This window comes from Talpa occidentalis, unplaced genomic scaffold (genome assembly GCF_014898055.3).
Source record: "Talpa occidentalis isolate TD23 unplaced genomic scaffold, MPIMG_talOcc4v2.1 talOcc4.11, whole genome shotgun sequence".
NCBI classification, from domain to species: domain Eukaryota; kingdom Metazoa; phylum Chordata; class Mammalia; order Eulipotyphla; family Talpidae; genus Talpa; species Talpa occidentalis.
This window is the reverse complement of record NW_023601104.1, coordinates 86,824,741-86,844,047: the sequence shown is the minus strand read 5'-3', so window position 1 is coordinate 86,844,047 and position 19,307 is coordinate 86,824,741. Positions and strand designations below refer to the sequence as shown.

At 40.2% G+C, this 19,307-nt stretch overlaps 1 protein-coding gene across 1 annotated transcript in view; it reads left to right on the top strand.

The window, feature by feature from the left end:
* The window catches only part of LOC119238124 (thyrotropin receptor-like), a 135,776-nt gene that overhangs the window by 86,169 nt on the left and 30,300 nt on the right, over positions 1 to 19,307 (top strand). Inside the window, 3 exon segments of the mRNA XM_054691878.1 lie at positions 2,710 to 2,784; positions 6,156 to 6,233; positions 10,252 to 10,320. Coding sequence (XP_054547853.1) covers positions 2,710 to 2,784; positions 6,156 to 6,233; positions 10,252 to 10,320 — 222 coding nt within the window.

The window sequence follows — 19,307 nt, the reverse complement described above, 5'->3', positions numbered from 1 at the left end:
TTATCCAACACAATCAACAAAAAGAAATATAAAAACATATGATAATACAATAGATGCTGAGAAAGCTTTCGACAAAGTGCAACACCCATTCATGATAAAAGCCCTTGAAATTCTTGGGATACAAGGAACATACCTCAACATCATAAAGGCCATCTATGCAAGCCAACAGCCAGTATCATTCTCAATGGTGAAAAGCTGAAAGCAATTCCATTAAGATCTGGAACAAGACAAGGATGTCCACTCTCACCACTGCTTTTCAATATAATACTGGAAGTCCTAGCCAGGGCAATAAGACAAGAGAAAGACATCCAAGGAATCCAAATAGGAAAAGAAGAAGTCAACTATCACTATTTGCAGACGATATGATATTATACATAGAGAAACCACAAAAACTCCACAGAAAAGCTAATTTCAACTCATCAATCAGTTCAGTAAAGTGGCAGGATACAAAATCAAACATGCAAAAGTCAGTAGCATTCCTATACACAAACAATAAATCTGAAGAAGAAAGAAAAAAAAAAACCATCCCTTTTGTTATTGAAACAAAAAAAATCAAATATTTGGGAATAAATCTAACAAAAGAGGTAAAGGACCTATACAAAGAAAACTATAAAACACTGTTTAAAAGAAATAGAAGAAGACACAAAGAAATGGAGAGACATCCCCTGCTCGTGGATTGGAAGAATAAACATTATTAAAATGGCCATCCTTCCAAAAGCAATATACAGATTCAATGCTATTCCAATCAAAATTTCAATGTCATTCTCAAAGAAATAGAACAATTATTATGAAATTCATATGGAATCACAAAAAACCCCGAATAGCCAAAGCTCTCCTGAAAAAAAAAGAAGGGAATGGAGGCATTACACTCCCAGACTTCAAACTATACTACAAAGCCATAATCATCAAAACTGCATGGTATTGGAACAAGAACAGACATACAGACCAATGGAATCGAATAGAAAATCCAGAAGTAAACCCACAGATTTATGGTCAACTAATTTTTGACAAAGGAGCAAAGACTATGCATTGGAGCAAAGAAAGTTTGTTCAGTAAATGGTGCTGGGAAAACTGGGTCGCTACATGCAAAAGAATGAAGCTTGACCACTACCTCACACCATACACAAAAATCAACTCAAAATGGATTAAAGAACTAGACATAAGACCTGAAACCATAAAATATATAGAAGGAAATATAGGCGAAACACTACGTGATTTGCACATCAAAGACATCTTTACAGACACATCACCCAAAGCAGTGATAGTGAAGGCAAAGATAAACAGCTGGGACTACATCAAATTAAAGAGCTTCTGCACAGCAAAAGAGACAATAACAAAAACAAAGAGAAACCCCACCAACTGGGAGAACATTTTTGCACCCAACACTAATGATAAAGGACTGATCACAAAAATCTGCAAAGAGCTGATGAGACTCAACAACAACAAAGAAAATAACCCAGTCAAAAAATGGGCAGAAGAGCTAAAAAGAAACTTCTCTGAAGAGGAAATGCAAATGGCCAACAGGCATATGAAAAAATGTTCAACATCACTTGCCATCAGGGAAATGCAAATCAAAACTACCATGAGATACCATCTTACACCAGTGAGAATGGCACATATTAAAAAACTAGCAACAACAAATGCTGGCGAGGGTGTGGAGAAAAAGGACTCTTCTGCACTGTTGGTGGGAGTGCAAACTGGTCCAACCAATGTGGAAAGCTGTGTGGAGATTTCTGGACCTACTAAACATAGAGCTTCCATATGATCCAGCAATTCCACTCCTAGGTATTTACCCAAAGGACACAGAAACATCAATTCCAAGAACACCTGCACCCCTATGTTTATAGCAGCACTGTTTACAATAGCTAAGCTTTGGAAACAACCCAAATGCCCAAAAATAGATGACTGGATCAAGAAGATGTGGTACATATATACCATGGAATATTACTCAGCATTCAAAAAAGATAAACACATGCAATTTGCAGCAACATGGATGGCGCTGGAAGGGATCATGCTCAGCGAAATAAGCCAAAAAGAAAAAGAAAAATACCGGATGGTCTCACTCATAGCAGGAATCTAGAAAACTTAAATAAGGGACCAGGAAAATGAATAACTATAAGAAAGTGAAAATCAAAATCAACAAAAAACTATGAACCAGAGACCTTTTTGGGGGGCGGGGGCGGGAGGGGAGGGATTGGGGTCAGAATGGGGGGATGCAATTGTATGGGGAATATAACAATAAAATTAAAAAAAAAAAAAAAGTTAAAACTGCAAAAAAAAAAAAAAAAAAAAAAGAATACAATATAGAGTTTTAAAGAGGAAGCCTGACTTAGAGTTGGATGATTATATATTGTCTTTCTTACCCATTCTCCATTTCTCCAACACACATATAATGTCCTCCAATTAAAACAACAATATCACACACAGAGAAAGAAACCTGAACCCCATGTGGTTTAAACAATCCCCAGACCTCTAAGTAGGAAAAGTGTGTTGACAGTGGTGGACTGGACTAGATTCTTTTGCTTGAGGGAATATCACCTCACCCAAGGGTTAGAATTTGACCATGGCCACTCAGCTATTAAGTGAAGGAATTAAGGTTTGACTTGTCTGACTTCAGAACCCGTGTTTTCAGCATTACTTTATTCTACATTCTCTGCATTGATTTTGTACCTAATTTTTGTTCTTTTTCTTCTTTTTTGTGTGCTTTAGTGGCATTTTCAACACTGGACTTAGAGTATTCCCTGATCTAACTAAAGTTTATTCCACTGATGTATTCTTTATACTGTAAGTATACACCATGCAATGTTTGCAATATTTTATTTGTCAATGACAAGAACCAGTGGTAATCATGGGGGTCAGTTAAAGTCAAGTGAAGCAATTATCTCAAGGAGAAAATAGTGATTAGCTCTGCCAAATGCACTAATGGATGGAGTCATGAAAGAACTGAGTTTAGTAATATGGCACATTAATGATTCTAACAGAACTGTTCCAGTGGAGGACTGGAGATAGAGAAGTCTGGTAGAAGTAGGCTCAAGAGAGAATCAGAGGATGAACATTAGAAAGTGTGACCATAACAAATGCTTTTGAGAGGTTTCACTATTAAAAAGGAACAAAATGGGATCAAATTCAGCAATCAAAAAGGTAAACTCATGCCATTTTGCAGCAACGTGGATGGAGCTGGAAGGGATTATGCTCAGTGAAAAAGCCAGAAGGAAAAAGAAAAATATTAGATGGTTTCACTTATAGGAGGAATGTAGGGGAATCAAATAAGGGATCAGGAAAATAAATAATAACAATAATAAATTAAAAACAAAAGTAACAGGCAACTATAAATTAGAGACTTTCTGCAGGGGAAGGGCAGAGAGAGGGAGCAAAACAGGGGAGGAAGGAGCACAAGGGACTATGGTGATGGTGCACAGTGAATTGGTGGTGGGAATTTCACAGGGACTACATCTGAGAGGAGAAAGCAAACATTGTACCAAAAAAAATGAACAATTATGTAAAATATATATAAATTAATTAATAAATTAATAAAAAATAAATCATCTTCATAGTTGAAAGATATTGGATCAAGAGAAAAGGTCTGTTGTTTGTTTTTTTAATGAAAGAAGTTTATTTGCTGATGGGAATGATTAAATAGAAGGAAAATTCAATGATAAGGATAATACTTTATTTTTCCCCCAAAGGAAATTTCTCAATTTCTGCAACTGTTACATATGCCTGCTCAGAATTGAAATTTAATGTCTTTAATTTAGCTGTTTCCAAATAATAAAATAATTGTCATCTTAAGTAATTAGCGGAAAATAAAGGCCATCCAATCAAAAAGTTTCCCCTCTCCGGGGATTTGAGCAGCAATAGTCTCTGGTTACCCAACGCCATAATATCTAGGGAAGGTGAAAATAGTCACTCAGTTGTTTTTGTTACTTGTCAAGAACCCCCACTGCACCCCAATCCAACCCCACACAAATGACTGGTCTCACTAGTATTTTTAATGAAATGGATCCGTTTTTCAGGCGTAGGGGGAATCCAATCAGCAATTCTTAGGAAGGGAATTAAAAAAATAAAACAATCATGAGGTGTGGGGAGATTTATTTGGAACTTGTGGGTTGAAGGGCAAAAGAAGGCTGGAGAGGAAAATGGTTGGAGAGGAAAATGAGTTTGAGACAACTGGTACTTGAAGTTGTCACAGAAAAAGGCAGAGATTGGAGAGAGGAACATCATTTTCCAGAGTCACTTGATCCTTAGCTCTTGCTCTAGCAAAGCACAAAGCCCTTTTTGCAGCCTTCCTCCCACTCTGCCCACCATGACTGCAATCAGAGGAGCTAAGTGGCTAGAGCACCTCTGTAATAGGCGGTGATTACCTGCAGGAGAGTAACTCTCTGTGCCTTCCTTTTCTGTGTGCTTTGATTTTTTTTTTTTTTTTTTTTTTTCAGAAAGACATGCAAAGAACCCAACCATTCCAAAACAAAACATTCCTTGAATTCCTCCTTTCTCCCCACTCCTGACCAGACCACCTCAGCTTTTCATAAATCTCTCCCCTGCTTTGTAATGATAATAAAGAGCCCTTATATCTTCTGTGCTTGCATGTTCTTCAGAGTACTTTCACATTCATTATCTCATCTGTTTTTCAAAACAACTCTATAAAGTGGGGAATGCAAGGACCATTATTCTGTAAGATAAATGAGGACCCTGGAGCATGAAGAGGTTAAATTATTTATCCAAGTTCATCTGGCTAATTAACAATAAACAGACTGTTCCCCAAATCTCTAGATTGAGGGTTCACCTCTCTATTAATTCTCTCTCTACTGAAGTGTATTCTGTAGTGTGATTCTTTTTACATTATTTTAAGACAATTCAGAACACATATGAAACATGTGTTAGGGAGTGATGCTTTACTTTGCCAAAAGATTCACATGCTTTGCCCGAGAATTCACTACAGGGCTCTTAACATTCTGCAGGGGAGCAGCATCTACAGTGATAAGGGACTCACACACTCAAATGCTTTCCCATGCATTATCACATTTGCTCCTCTCAATCATCTTATAAAGCACAGGGGCCTCCCTGGTGGCGCAAGAGATTAAGATGCAATCTATGAAGCTAACCACAGACACTGCAGCTCAAGTTCGATCCCTGGCCAGGGAGCAACCCACATGGCGCAGCAGACCTCTCCTTTCTCTCCCGCTGCTCCCCTCAGCAGTGTATTTCGGTAGATCTGCCTGTTCTGTTCCCCACTCTGTCTCTGGGAAATCCTCTCACCTCCCCCTACCCTGCACCTCTGGCCTGTACCCCAGCTCTTGTATGCATAAAATAAAATAAATCTTTTTTAAAAAAAAGCACATAAGTTACCATTTTTCCATGTTACAAATGAAGAAATGAAAGAATAAAAAACCTAAATGATTTTGTCTAAGCAGTAGCCCAAGAGGCAGTCACTAGTGCGCTGCTTCCTGTAACTCTCATTTGTATCCGCATGCTCTCTCCAAACCCAAAGGCATGGTGAGTTATCTTACCTGATGGAGAGAGGTGAAGGACCATATGCATAATATGGGGTTACAAGTTGAGTTTGCACTAGAGTCAGAAAGAGTGTAGAGTGACAGGATCCAAACTCTTGAGTTTGGGGTAAGAAAAATAGTGACCACATTCTTTGCTACAGAAAGCTCAGTTCAAAATATGGCATTGTGTGGGAACTAGACTGGCTTAGAAATGATCCACAGGAGCTCCTGCCTGGCAGAGTTTTGTGAATGGAAGACATTTTAGTAATATTCATGGAATGAAATAGAGCCTATTCTCCCAACCCTCCTTAAAGGCTCCATACCCTTAGAAAACCTAAGGACTATGGACAAAATGTTTATTGCAGATTCAGAAGTCTCTGAGATACACCTGCTCACCTTGAAGATGCGGCTTAAGTCAGGGGCCTTGACCCACGCCCAAAACTTCTGTGACTACTGCACATTTGGAGCTTGTATTGCGTGTCTATCTCAGATACCTTATTGAACCTCTATGTTCCTACAGTCTCAGAAGGGTCAAAGAAACATAAAAAGAAATACAATTAAAGTGAATTGTGTCCAGTTACTTATTTAAGTGTGTCTGTGCAATAAGAACCCAGCTTTGTGGGGATAGCATTTTTTTCACCAAGTGTTTTTGTCTCTCTCTTGCAGTGAAATTACAGACAACCCTTATATGACTTCAATCCCTGCAAATGCTTTCCAGGGACTGTGCAATGAAACCTTGACACTGTGAGTATTGCCAAGGCCACTCCTCCCAACAACTGAATTTTTATTTTGACCATTGTCATATTTTCAGGCCATATGAGAACCATACTACCTTGGAGTCTATGTTATAATCTATAAAGGGTTGCATGTAGATAATAGTGTTGCCTTGTTTCCTTATGGAATGGTGTTCTACAGGTGACAAGATGCTTTAGGGAACAAGAGTATTCCCTTATAGAAGTGGTCAGCACACTCAGTGGGTATGGGGCCGGTTAGGTTTTACCAACCTCAAGGCCTTTATGGCAACTGTACAAATCTGCCGATGTGAGGCAAAATCAGCCATTGTTCATGCACAATGCATAAACAAAAGAGCATGGCTATATCCCAACAAAATTTCATTTACAAAAACAGGCAGTGGACCAGGTATGGCCTACAGGCCTCATGATACAATATTCTGTATTTCAGTATCCCATGGTACAGAAACAGAATTTAAAGTAAATTGAAATGACATTACTGAGGTCACTGAGTTAGATAAAGGGGCCATTAAAGATTGTTCAAACTCTGTATTCACACTTCAACTCTGTCATCACAAACTATACATTATCCTCCTCCCAGAGTGTGAATGGATTCTGTTCTTCAGATGTTCAAAATAGAGGCTTTATCAGGAAGATTCACAAAAAGTTCTAGCAGAGAAGATCTGCTAGATAAGTTATCCCAACTGGTAGAGAATTCCCCTCTCGCTGAATTAGTTACAAAACAGCATTGGGATTACATCCAAAGGATGCCTCCTCTGCATTTTCAGTACCACTGCCTAAAAACATGTCTGGTGGGGTTTTTGCCTTGATTTTCACCCCAGCTCCGTTTCTCTGGCAGTCCTCAGCCTGCAACCCTGATTAAATGATTCCCTAGTGAAACTGTTCCAAGCTTCCATTTTGGGCCTGGACACCAGAGCCCCAGCAGGGCCACTCGTACTGGGGACAGCAGGTGGGGAAACAAGGTGCTGCGGCTCAAGAGGAAGATTCCACTGGAGTCCCTGGGGCCCTGGTGCTCAGATCCAGCTGCACAGGGGAGAGACTGTCCACTGGAAGCCTGCTAAGGTGGCACGCAGGAAACTTCTGCCATTGCCACAACTTCAGCGCTGCCTGGGTCTGCCAGGGAGCCCCCTGGGGTCCCTCACACAGGGTGCAGTGGGCAGTAAAACACCCACCAGCAGCTGCTGCTTTCCCTGCCTGCACGTGCTGGGACCATGGGAGGGGAGCAACTGCAGGCGGTGGACTGAGGCTGAGCCAGGCCCCAGAAAAGCCTGTACACCCCGCTGCTCGGTGCCAGGAAACGCTGATCCTGCACCCAGCTTATGCCAGGGGAGCCTGGTTTCAAGAGCTCTCTTGAAAAGACAAGATTCCTGCTCGGCCACCATTTCACTTGACAAAACAAAGACCTGGTCTTAGCCTGTTCAGCCCCAAACCTAGTTCATTTTCCTCATTGGTAAAGGTTGCCACTGTGCTATTTAGTACTCATGGTGCAGAAACTCCTGATTTTTTTCTTTACAGAATGTTACTTTCAACTCTTGGCATTTTTTTCTGAGGACCTCATTTCCCAGCAGCCCACTCAGTCCTGGCAGGGGTTCAAGAGGTATCTGGTAGACGCTTGAATAAGAGAACCTCCTATTTCCTCAAGTCTGCCAGCGGGGATGGCCTGGGATCACCATGAGCTTTTCAAATGGCTGGTTCTGTGTTCCTGCAAAAAGTCCTTTCTTCTTGAAGCTCAGGCCCAAAAACTATCAACTTGAAATAATATGTGTCCAACAGCAATTTGTACCTATATTCCTGGGAGGATTGAGTTTCCATAAGAGTTTGCACTCCATTTTTTTTTCTTTCTTCACTACTTTCATTTTTCAAGGCCTACTTGACCCTTAAGAGTTTTATTTAAGCTCTGAAGTGGGACTGCAACAAAAAACATTTGTAATGTCAAGGATTTTCCCAAAAGTTTGGGAAAATAGAAATACTCAATGTAAAATTCTCAGATCTTCATAAAAGAACTCTAGTTGAGATAAAACTTATCCATGAGAGCTTTCTCAGTTCTGTGCCTGGCTCCCCTGGGCACTGAGCCCACACACAGCCCACCTTCATAGCTGGAACTAAACCCTTGTGTTAGTACTTAAAACAAAATAAGGACAAAGAAATAACGTTTACTTCTCTGTTCTTCAGAACTACACAAGATAAATCCAGTTTTTCAGGGTACTCCTTTTAATATGGTCATTTCATAAAAGTGTCCTTCACTGTGGGAAACACAGAGTGATTTGAGCTTCCCAACAACCTTATCATGAAGGTCTTATCACATTTTTACAGATAAGAAAACTGGGGATAATGGAGACTGAGAAATTCTCAGGAGCACCTGCTATGAGGTCCCGGAGCCAAGTCTAACTCTAAATTTGGAGTTTCTTGTGTGCTTCTTACTGTGCTATTCCTATAACAGGGGTCACAGGTAGTGGAATACAGTACTTTTGAAAGTTCCCGGGCCTCCCCGGTGGCGCAGCGGTTGAGCGCTGGGTTGCGAAGCTGCCCGCAGCCTCTGCAGCGCCGGTTCGATCCCCAGCTGCTCCCCGGCCACCAGAGGAGGGTCCCACATGGAGTGCAGACCTCTCCTGCCACCCGCTGCTCCCCTCAGCAGTGTGCTTCGGTCCTTCTGCCTGCTCTGCTCCCCGCTCTGGCTTTGGTGAATTCTCTCACCCTCCCGCACTTCTGACTGTACCCAGTGCTTGTATAAATAAATAAAAATAAATCTTTTTAAAAAAAAAAAAAAGAAAGTTCCCTACAACTGCCACTGGCTGTGCCTCAGTGTGGTCACGGCTGCCTTCTCTTATCTCATACCAGTAGCCCCAGCCAAGCCCAGGCATCTCCATGTGGCCCAGAACTCCCCAGGCTGGGGCTTCTTCTCCCTCAGGAAGGGTGTGTGCGTTTGGTGGGTGGGAAGATTTACGTTTCTGGTGAGGAGTCCTGTTCCCAACAGTTCTGCAGTAATGTGGTTTTGGCAGGTCACCTCCATGTCTCAGTACATTCGGTAGTGATAATACTTCTGAGAATCATTGTATGAATTAATTAGTTGCTAAGATACAACTTTGCCGCAGCCGCTGCGAATCGATGTATGAGATTATGGTGAAGGACTGGTGGAAAAAAGAGCATGCCTCTATAAAAAAAAAAAAAAAAAAAAAAAAAGATACAACTTTAAAATTTCCACAAAAAGGCACCATCCATCTACTTTTTCAGATTCATCCATGAGGATCACTTTAATTCAGCCCACACCTTGAAGCATTTAATCTCTGACAAAACCTGAGGGCAAAACTGTGGCTAAAATACAAATGTGAAATGATGTTTTAATTGGAAAATATAAAACCTGTCACTCCAACAAATGTGCTCATTTTATAAGAAACTGCAGTTATTCCTCCTTTGCTGACATTGTGTTAACTATTACGAAAATCTCTATTTTTGAGTAGATGGAACATTTTAAAGGTTTTTTTTAAAGATTTATTTATTTATGCACACAAGAACCAGGGTACAGGCCAGAGGTGTTACAGGGAGAGATGATTCACCAGAGACAGAGTGGGGAACAGAACAGGTGGAGTGACTGAAATACACTGCTGAGGGGAGCAGCAGATGAAATCAGGAGATGTCTGCTGCACCATGTGGGTCAGCTCCCTGGCTGAGGATCGAATTTGTGCTACAGTGGCTGTGGATAGCTTCATCAGTTGTGCCTTAGCCCCTTGCGCCACCAGGGAGGCCTCATTTTTAAGTATTTAATAGTGGAAAATCTGTTCCTTGAAGTGAATCTACTTCAGCAAAACAGCTTCAAGTCATTAGAAGCTAAGTCTGGAGCCTGGGGATTTAAACCGGAAAATATCAAATGTCCCAAACAAGACATTTTATAAAGTTTTCCTGTGGGACTGGAGACCTGCCATCCACATTTCTGATATTGAAGCCCAACCTTCAGAACTTGCCAGCACCACCTCTCCTAGGTCACTGACTTCTCCTCTCTCTGTTGATTATAGGAAACTCTACAACAATGGCTTTACTTCAGTCCAAGGACACGCTTTCAACGGGACAAAGCTGGATGCTGTGTAAGTCGAGGGAAGTCCAGGAAACTTCTTCTCCTCTCCCATATTCCCACTCCCAAGAAGGACCCACCATACAATGGGACAGAATTCCACTATAGAACATCCCCCAACCCCAAAATGTCCAAAACTAGGGATTGATGTTTAAGGAACATGGCAAATGCCCATTGTGGTGGACACTTACAGTGATGCCAACTCCAAATCCCAAAGTTCTTATCCTGAGAAAATGGAAAACCATGGTGGCCCCTTGAGTTATCATACAGCGTGTGTGTGTGTGAATTTTTATTTACTGTGTACATGAAGCAAAGGGGGGGTCTGTCATTAAGTCCAAAGCTATTCAGAAAAATAAGATTTCCAATTTGGTTTTTTCTTTGGTTTTCAGGAGAGGTATCAGTTTATACTTGATCCACTCAAAAATAGCTGAAAAGCCATAGCCACCTTTGCCTTCCTGCAAAATAATAGCTAGAACTGGGTGTGGGCAGAACGATGATTATTGTAACTTGTCAGACTTTCCTAGTTCGTGTCCCCAGCACCTATGCCATGGCATTCTTCATTTCCAAGGGTTTGTGGACTGGTTCTATCATATTGATGTTTGTAACCTAATATCTAATAAATGAACAATAGCTTTAGTAGAGTTGCCTCCCACAATGTGGTGGCCAGCTAGTTTTGAGAGCCCTCCCTCTACAAAACAACTAGATCATACATTTTTAAAAAATGCATTTTATGTTATAGCTCTAAAAGAGGGGAACAAAGTAATCTAGGAAGCCAGGAGCTGAAATCCAAGTATTAAGTGCTCACAGAGGGTGGCGTTCCCTTCTGGCAGCTGCCAACTTCAGTGTGCCAGAAGATTAGGCTGAGATGCATGAGAAGGCAGGGGAAGCAAGGGAATCCTGTGCCACCTGGATGCAGCCAGAGAACTCTACAAATCAAGAGTGGAGCACCAGGGTCCTACCTCCTGACTCCTGAGGAATGAAAAACAAAGCTTCACAGAGGAAAAAATCCCATTGCAGGCTCCCAGATTTTTTTTTTTTTTTTTGAGATTAGGATAAATCAAATATGAACTCACAGTCAAAAATCATACATTGGAGAGGAAAAAAAAAACTCACCATGAATGAGAGTCAGCTGAAGCGACAACAATTTTTGTATCTTATTTGTTTTATGACACCTCACTGAATACTTTTTAAATATATTTTTTCAACTCCAGCAATTCTATTTGTTTTTTCTAAAATTTACCTGCCCATTTCTGATTACTGCTGGCTTTCTCATTTTTGTGATTCCATCTTTTTTCTTTGAACATTTTCTATATAGCTATTTTTAATTCCAGACATAGTCATTGCAAAATTTGAACACCTATAGTTCTAGATCTGTTGTGTTTTACAGTGCTTCTCGAACGTTATTGAACATATAAACCATCTGGGGATCTTGCTTTAAAAAGATGAATAGTGGATGATTTCACTCATAAGTGGACGACAAAGAAATAAAACCAAGGAACAGACAAAACTAAATCAACACAAATCCTGAAAAATGACTGCAGAATTGAAACTACGAGAGGGGGGAAATTGTCAAAGGGGACAGAGTAGGGAGAGGGCTTGATAGATTATGGTGGGGGACTATAGGGGCTTTGGCGGTGGGTGTGGGCTAAAGAGTTGGGAACCTATAGGTGGAAACCTATTCCCCTAAATCATATACAGTATTGTAAGCCAGTGTTACCTCAATGGTGAAAAAAAAAAATAAGCAGATTCTGATTCGGTAGATCTGAAGCGAGCTAACAAGCTCCCAGGTGCTGGTGCTGGTTCGTTCACACACACACACACACACACACACACACACAGATTAAGTGGTATTATTCTTGTTTGGGGGTTAGATGGTGGGTTAGTATGATTCTATTTTTAAAAGATAGATGCTAGTAAGTTTCAAAGTCATGATACTTAAGCATGGTTTTCTCAGTTATTTAAAGTGGGTTCTCATTCTTTGCCAGGCTTTTGGAGTTCCCAGAAGTCTTTATCAAATGGAGAAGTATGATTGTGGCTTCATTCAACTTGATTTTAGTAATTTTTTTCAAAGCACATAATTATAGGAGATGTCTAAAAAAGATTTAATAGATATGTGTACTTATTCATGAACTTTATTTACAGTATTAAAATGCTACTTCCATCTTAATTTTATCATACAAATCTCACCCAATCCTTCATATATTTTTTAACATTTATTGAATGCTTACTTTCATTGCTCAGCCAATTAAAGGCATGAAATACAGAAGCTTCCAACCAGGAAGAGTAGACTCAAGTGATAGAAAGAAGGCAATTCAAAACTCAAGGCTCAACCAGCAGAAGTTTCCCCAGTTTCTATCTATAACAGTATGCCCTGACATAGGTAGTGAAGACAGACAAAGACAACAAGCAACAGCATCATTAACCAGTAAGAACTTGGCTTTTCCAATGCAGCAAGCTCACCAACTCGGTGGGCTTCCAAATGAAGTATGACTGGGCTGCACCTGATGAAACCCCTGGCATGTTATTACATTCAGTTAACTGGGGTTGAGGTTAGGACATGTATGCTAACTATTTGCATCAAAACATCTCAGGCCTGTTATCACTGGCTTCTTGGTAATGTTTCGAATATTCCACAGTCTTTAAGAGTTCCAAAATGAGTATTCTGTAATCAGGAGAGTTGTCTGTACTAAGTGGATCTCACTGTAAGCCTTTCTCACTAGAAGCCTATTATTTTATGGCTTTGGCTGTAAAATCAGCTGCAGAGTACTAAAGGAGTTAATTTTCTATTGAAAAGATGAAAAAAAAAATAACAAGGGAACAATAATTTCTGTTCCAGCTTTCCCCCAGTTTTTGTAGTTAGAGAGGGAATGGGGGAGCTGGAGAAGGGGAGGCAAGCATTTCCTAAATTATGTTCCTTGAACCCTCTCTCCATGGTAAATTAATGGATATTATTTTTAAAGTTATTAATGACCTTATAAACTATGTTCAGGTGCACTTCTCTGGTCTTTCAAAATAACAATCTGAATTACTAGTATCCAAGAGAGGGAAATAGTATGTAAGGTTTCCCAGGGAGCTCTTGGCTCCAGGGGCATCTCTTTGGAGTGCTGTTCCAGAGAACACTTTTTGGGGAATGATAATCAAGAATATATATTCAGATATACCATCTTGTTGGGAATCAGGTAAATGTACCTAGAGGTGGCTGGTGGTGAATCTAAGAGCTAATATGATTTTTAGATCACTTTATGGTCTTCTGAAATTAGACCTATGAAGACATTCTAGTGAGGAAGACTCTCTGTACCTCTCTGCCAACTTTCTCCTCAGACAATACCCTGGTCTCTGTGAGAAGTTTGGCTAATGACAGTCATTATGTTGGAGACAATGGGTTTTATTCACTGTTTTCCTGAATTACAGTCCATTCTAGTCACTGTAACTCTCTTGAAATATAGGAAAGAAATTGGTGCACCATCTTTGCCATACTTTCTTGACAATTAATATAAAATATTAAAGTTATTTGGAAGACTTTAACAAATAATATTTCCTAACTGAGAATCATTTGGTTTTTGTTTTTAAAAGTTTAGTTTACCGATCAGAAAATTTGGGGGGGAAGAGCCAGACAGCAAATATTCTGGACTCTATGAATCTATGATTTCAGTTGCAGCTACTCAACTTCACCCTCAAAGTGTGAAAGCAGCCACAGACAATATATAAACAAGTGAGCTTGACTGTGTTTCAATAAAACTTAATTTACAAAAACGCAGGTGGCAGGCAAGATTTGACCAAATGGTCACTGTTTGTGAACCTCTGGTCTAAATGAAGGTATTCAATGAGGATGAGCATTGCGAGATGAAATATATGGTCTTCTAATTCCTGATAAAGATTGAAAGCCAAGCACGGAATAAAGATAAGGATCTGGGTAAAAATATTTTGGGTTTTGAAAGTTCCAATCCAATCATAATAGAAAACAAGGATTTTTTTTTTCCAATCAGTATTTGGAAACCAAACTTGAAACTCTGCTTCTGCTTTAAAACAAAGTTCCATCTATTCATCCTCTGCCCTAAGTTTCTGATTCCTAGCTGATGTAGATTTATTGTTTTCCCCTAGATTTAAGCACTTCATGTAAACCCAAGGTAAAATCAAGGTGATCATCTTGTAAGGAGACCTGGAACTACAGGAAGACAGGTTTGAGTTATAAATGGAGAAAACAGGTCAAGTTTTCATAGTAATGATGAAACAGTATTCACTTTGTGATTTTAATGGGGCTGTTGACTCTGTTTCAATGTGAATTGTGATTTTAAACTAATGTAAATTTATAAATATCCCATAATTATCCTATTTTTGTTCAAGGGTAGCACATAGCATGTTAGCAATTTCATAAATTCTCCAGAAATATGTTCAAATGTCTTTATGTTATAATTTAAAGAACGTGCTATCCAAAACATCCATTATTCCCCAGTCATCTACCTCACACTAATTTACTGAAAAGAGCAGATTTGACCTCATTTAGACTCATTTTTTAAATTGTAACTCAAGTATAGTATTACAGCCACATTGGATCAATTCCATTCTGAGAAACAGCACTGATGCTTCAGCATCAGTTGGGTAATTAGTTAAAAGTTCATGAAAATGATGGCAGATGTGTCAAAGCACAAAGTCCTATGATTTCAGATGGACCCAAGCACATTGTCATCACTCAGCTGTGAAATTAGTAATAATGCAAGCATCCCTTGCTCAACAGACGTTGAACTGCTGTCGTTCACAAGTCGTGTTCATTCTTTGGAACCTCTTTGTCATCTCTTTCTACACAATTTGGTGTGTGGATCTGTTGCTGTTCTCAGTGTCTAAGTGTCTGGATTGTATTGTCCAGGAACTAGGTACTATCTGACAGGAAACATTTAGGCAGGGGAGAAAATTCCATTTTGATGTGCTAAGAACACACTGGACGCTAATCACCGAAGAGTCAACATCACTCATGTGCTAATTAGCGTCACATCGACTCATTAAAAGCAAAGCGCCACAGCTGGAGCTTTGAGAAAAGCTGACCTTAGAGCAGATTATGAGATTAAGCAGGCTATTATTTCTCATGGGGCAAGCATTTGAACAGCTTGTAGGATATGCTGCCACACTGGCTGTTACCTCTGCCTATGGAAACCTTGAGAATTTGCTCACCTGTTACTGTTTAGAAACAGGTGTCCTGATTTCCGCCAGCAATGAGGGCTGGGCAGGGATTCCCTTTAATTTTGAAAATAACCACTGCTGTGGGGGCCAAGGAGGGGGAACCAGGTTCCCCTGCACAAGTGTTCCCATGAAAGTCCCACAGCATAAACAGGTGCCAGTGCAACTTTCCTCTAAAGGGATTATGAGGCACAGGCTGAAATTCCATCTAGGAGCTGAAATGTACCCTTAAACTCCCCCAGAGAACAAGCTTTCAGATCACTTCCTCATGTAAACATATTATAGGGGATACCTTTTTCTAGGGGGGATTTATTCATCCAGCATGTGCCAAGAGTGAGGTAAATAGGGAGAAGAGTGAGCCGCCTTTAATACTGAGTTTGTCTAATGCTGAATTTGTCAGCTGAAATTTCTTCCTCAACTCATTCCTGATCCTCTTCATTTTTCTGAATACATTTTTCTTCCTTAACAGTAAGATACACACTATTGGAATCAAGGCAGGGTTTATTAACTCCTCTGCTACCACATGAAAAATATGACATATGTTTTCAAGAAGAACTTCATTATTCCAAGACTTTCTCAAAAATGTATAAATCCTCTAAACAGTGAAAAAAACTGAACACACACAGATATATCATTTTTTAAAATGAAATAAGAATTATTTTCTCTTAAGCCCTTCCCAGCATTTATATTTCAAACTCCTGACTTTCAAAATGTCTTTCCTTTTACCTCTAAAAACAAAACTTTCTACACTCTTTTAAATTCATTTATATTCATCTTGTCCTTGAAATAGTGCAAATTATTAAACATACACACACCTATAACATAATAATTTCTGGGATGTGTTACCCATAGAGCCCCCCAAGGTTTGACATTGATTTACTCAAGTCAGTTTACAGAACATGGATTCTAGAGTAATCAGGATGAGTCACAATCAAGCAGTCAGTTTAACTAGACTGACATTCCCAGTAAACATTATGTGATAGACGGGATAGAGGGTAGCATTTCTTGTTGAATATTGAAGTTTTAACAGATGTATTTCCCAACTGCTCCTCTTTATCAGATGGCAGCTAAATAAAGCTAAATAAAGCAACCAAACTGCTAAAAACAGGATGACATTTCATTTTTAAGCACTTAATTACCTCTAATACATAAAGGGCCCAAACAGCCATGTTGGTTTCAGAGAAGGCAGCCCCCCTCAAGACTCAGTTCATCTCTGTTCACGTTGGCTGCTCCCTCTCTCCAAACTCCTTCTCCCCTCTGGACTCTGGCTGCCTTTCCCAGTTTGAAATCTTCTGCAGCATTTCGGGTAAACTGCAATGTGTCTGAACCAGCCTTTTTATCCTTGGGGAAGTATTGAATATCAGATGAAAACACTGCAGAGTTGGACGAGCAATTATTTAGTTTTACAATAATTTCTAATGATTAGAGCAAGCAGATCATTGCAGCAGTTGGCAGTGGAGAGGAAGAACTGAGATGAGCTCACCAGACCTTGCTTGACATTCACCAGCCTGGGAAGAGCATGATCTGCAAGCTGCATGGGCCAAAGAATACAAGAGACACAAGCCAGTGTGGCACGTATCCTTGTCCTTTTACAAAATCATGCTGATTAAAATTTTCTCTCCAGATGTTTCCTCCAAGGTGGCGCTTGCCAACTCCATCACTGGACCAAGGGAATTGTGGGTTGAAGGAGAGTCAAACAATGATAAAATGAAGCCTGTGAGTGAGAGCCTTAGGAGGTAGTCATTCATCCAGAATACTCATATTGGCTGCTTTAGCTTCTCAGTTGGGTCTTTGTAGAAATACAAGATTATTGGTGCTCTCCATTTCAGATTCAACGATGGCCTGGAAGCTCGGTGCTCAGCCACTACCTGGGCCCACATCTGGGCTGTGTGCGCTTGTGGCATTTGTAAGCCTGCTGCCTTGTCACTGCCAAATGATAACTGGCCAGAAAGACAATTGGCCAAATGCTGAGTCTTCGTTCATTCTCCATATTTTTTTTTTTCTTAGAGCTGTCACATGTACTACCTTAAGAGCTTAGTGTAACACACCTCACTGTTGGAGAGGAAAGGCACATTGATTTTTTAACTCACTCATTTACATATTCATTCAGCAAATGAATAAGACAGACAGCTTATATTCTGGTTGGGGGCACCAAAGATGAACAGGTGAATAAGATAATTATAGAGGGGCTTCCCTGGTGGCGCAAGGGGTTAAGACGCAGCATTATGAAGTTATCCACAGCCACTGCAGCATGAGTTCCATCCCCTGCCAAGGAGGTGACCCACATGGCGCAGCAGACCTCTCCTGTCTCACCTGCTGGTTCCCTCAGCAGTGTATTTCAGTAGATCTGCCTGTTCCACTCCCCACTCTTTCTCTGGTGAATCTTTTCACCCCCCACATCTCTGGCCTGCACCCCAGCTCTTGGATGCATAAACAAATAAATCTCAAAAAAAAAAAAAAAGAGAGATAATTACAGAGGGGCAACACCAAGAGAGAACTAAAGGGTGCAATGAGGGTGACTACTTTAGATCCGGCAGTTCACCCCACCTCAGCTTGAGGAAGAAATGGAAAAAAATCACAAAGACTGCACCAATTTATGCAGCCTCACTTTGTGAAGTCCAGCTACTTCCTTGTCATTTGGTTAATCCCTCACCCTGCCCAGAAAAGGAAGTCTTCATTGGTGGTTGGTAACTCTCTTCTTTCCCCAGCTGCTCCACTGAAGACCCATCTCTTGATCTCAGGTTGCTTTCTCTTTTTCTAAGTAAGTTCTATCCTCTGCAGAGGACTGGAGAAGAGCTGAGCTCTGGACCAGGAGCAGCTGAGGGCAGGAATCTAGTAAAAGCTCGGTTTGTTCCTGCCTTTGTTCAGCTGCAAAGAGGCTGTCCCTCCTCCTCAGCTAGCCACAAATGAAGCCACCTGACCTCTTTTCTCTTTAGTCTAGAGAAAGAGAGGTTCAGCCAATTAGCCCAGGGAATACTTCTATGTGAGGACTCTAGAACAGGAATCCTCTGACCCAAAGTCTTCAAGTCACACTATGGTTAACAATTATCCTGAAGAATTTTCCATCATGAAGCACAAACAGCATAAATAGAATAGGGGCATTACCCTTATCTAAGCAGACCTCCTAAGTTCCCCGCTGTATCCATAGCGCATTAATACGTGGTCACTCACTAATTCTTCAGTTTGACTAGGCTATGTAAACATACATAAATGGAGACCATTTACATCAAGAATATACATGTACACTGCTTCTTTTTAGATAATCTTGTTCTCTTAAAAATCTGGGGTGGGGGACAGAGGGAGCCAGTTTCAAAATCCTTGAAAGCTTTTATCCATTTAGAGGTAATTTTATGTTCGAGAATCACTTTGTGACTTAAATTGCTTCAAAAGTATTTTACCCTCAAGTGCCCAATGTGTTTTCAAAATGGAGAGGTCAGTGTGCCCATCAAAACCCTATCAGGAAAGTGACCTGCAGTAATGTTATCTGCATGACCTGCCCCCACAAACGTAAATGAAAATGCAGGTCACCCAATTAAATTTTAATTTCAGATGAGCCACAAATCACTTGTTAATATAAGAATATTTCCAAAACTTGTGTGGAGTATGCTTACACTAAAATATTATTAATCATCTGAAATTCAAAATTAAATGGGCATCCTATACGTGGACCCCAAAGAAAACATTTTGAACCTCTGACAATCCCTCTCACCACTCATCACCTTCACCACATTCATTTCATTCCTGACTTAAGCCCAGTTTTCAAAGGTAAATGAGGCATTTAGTAAGAAGCAAAATTTAAATCTGTTGGTGTTGAAGAGTATTGAAAAA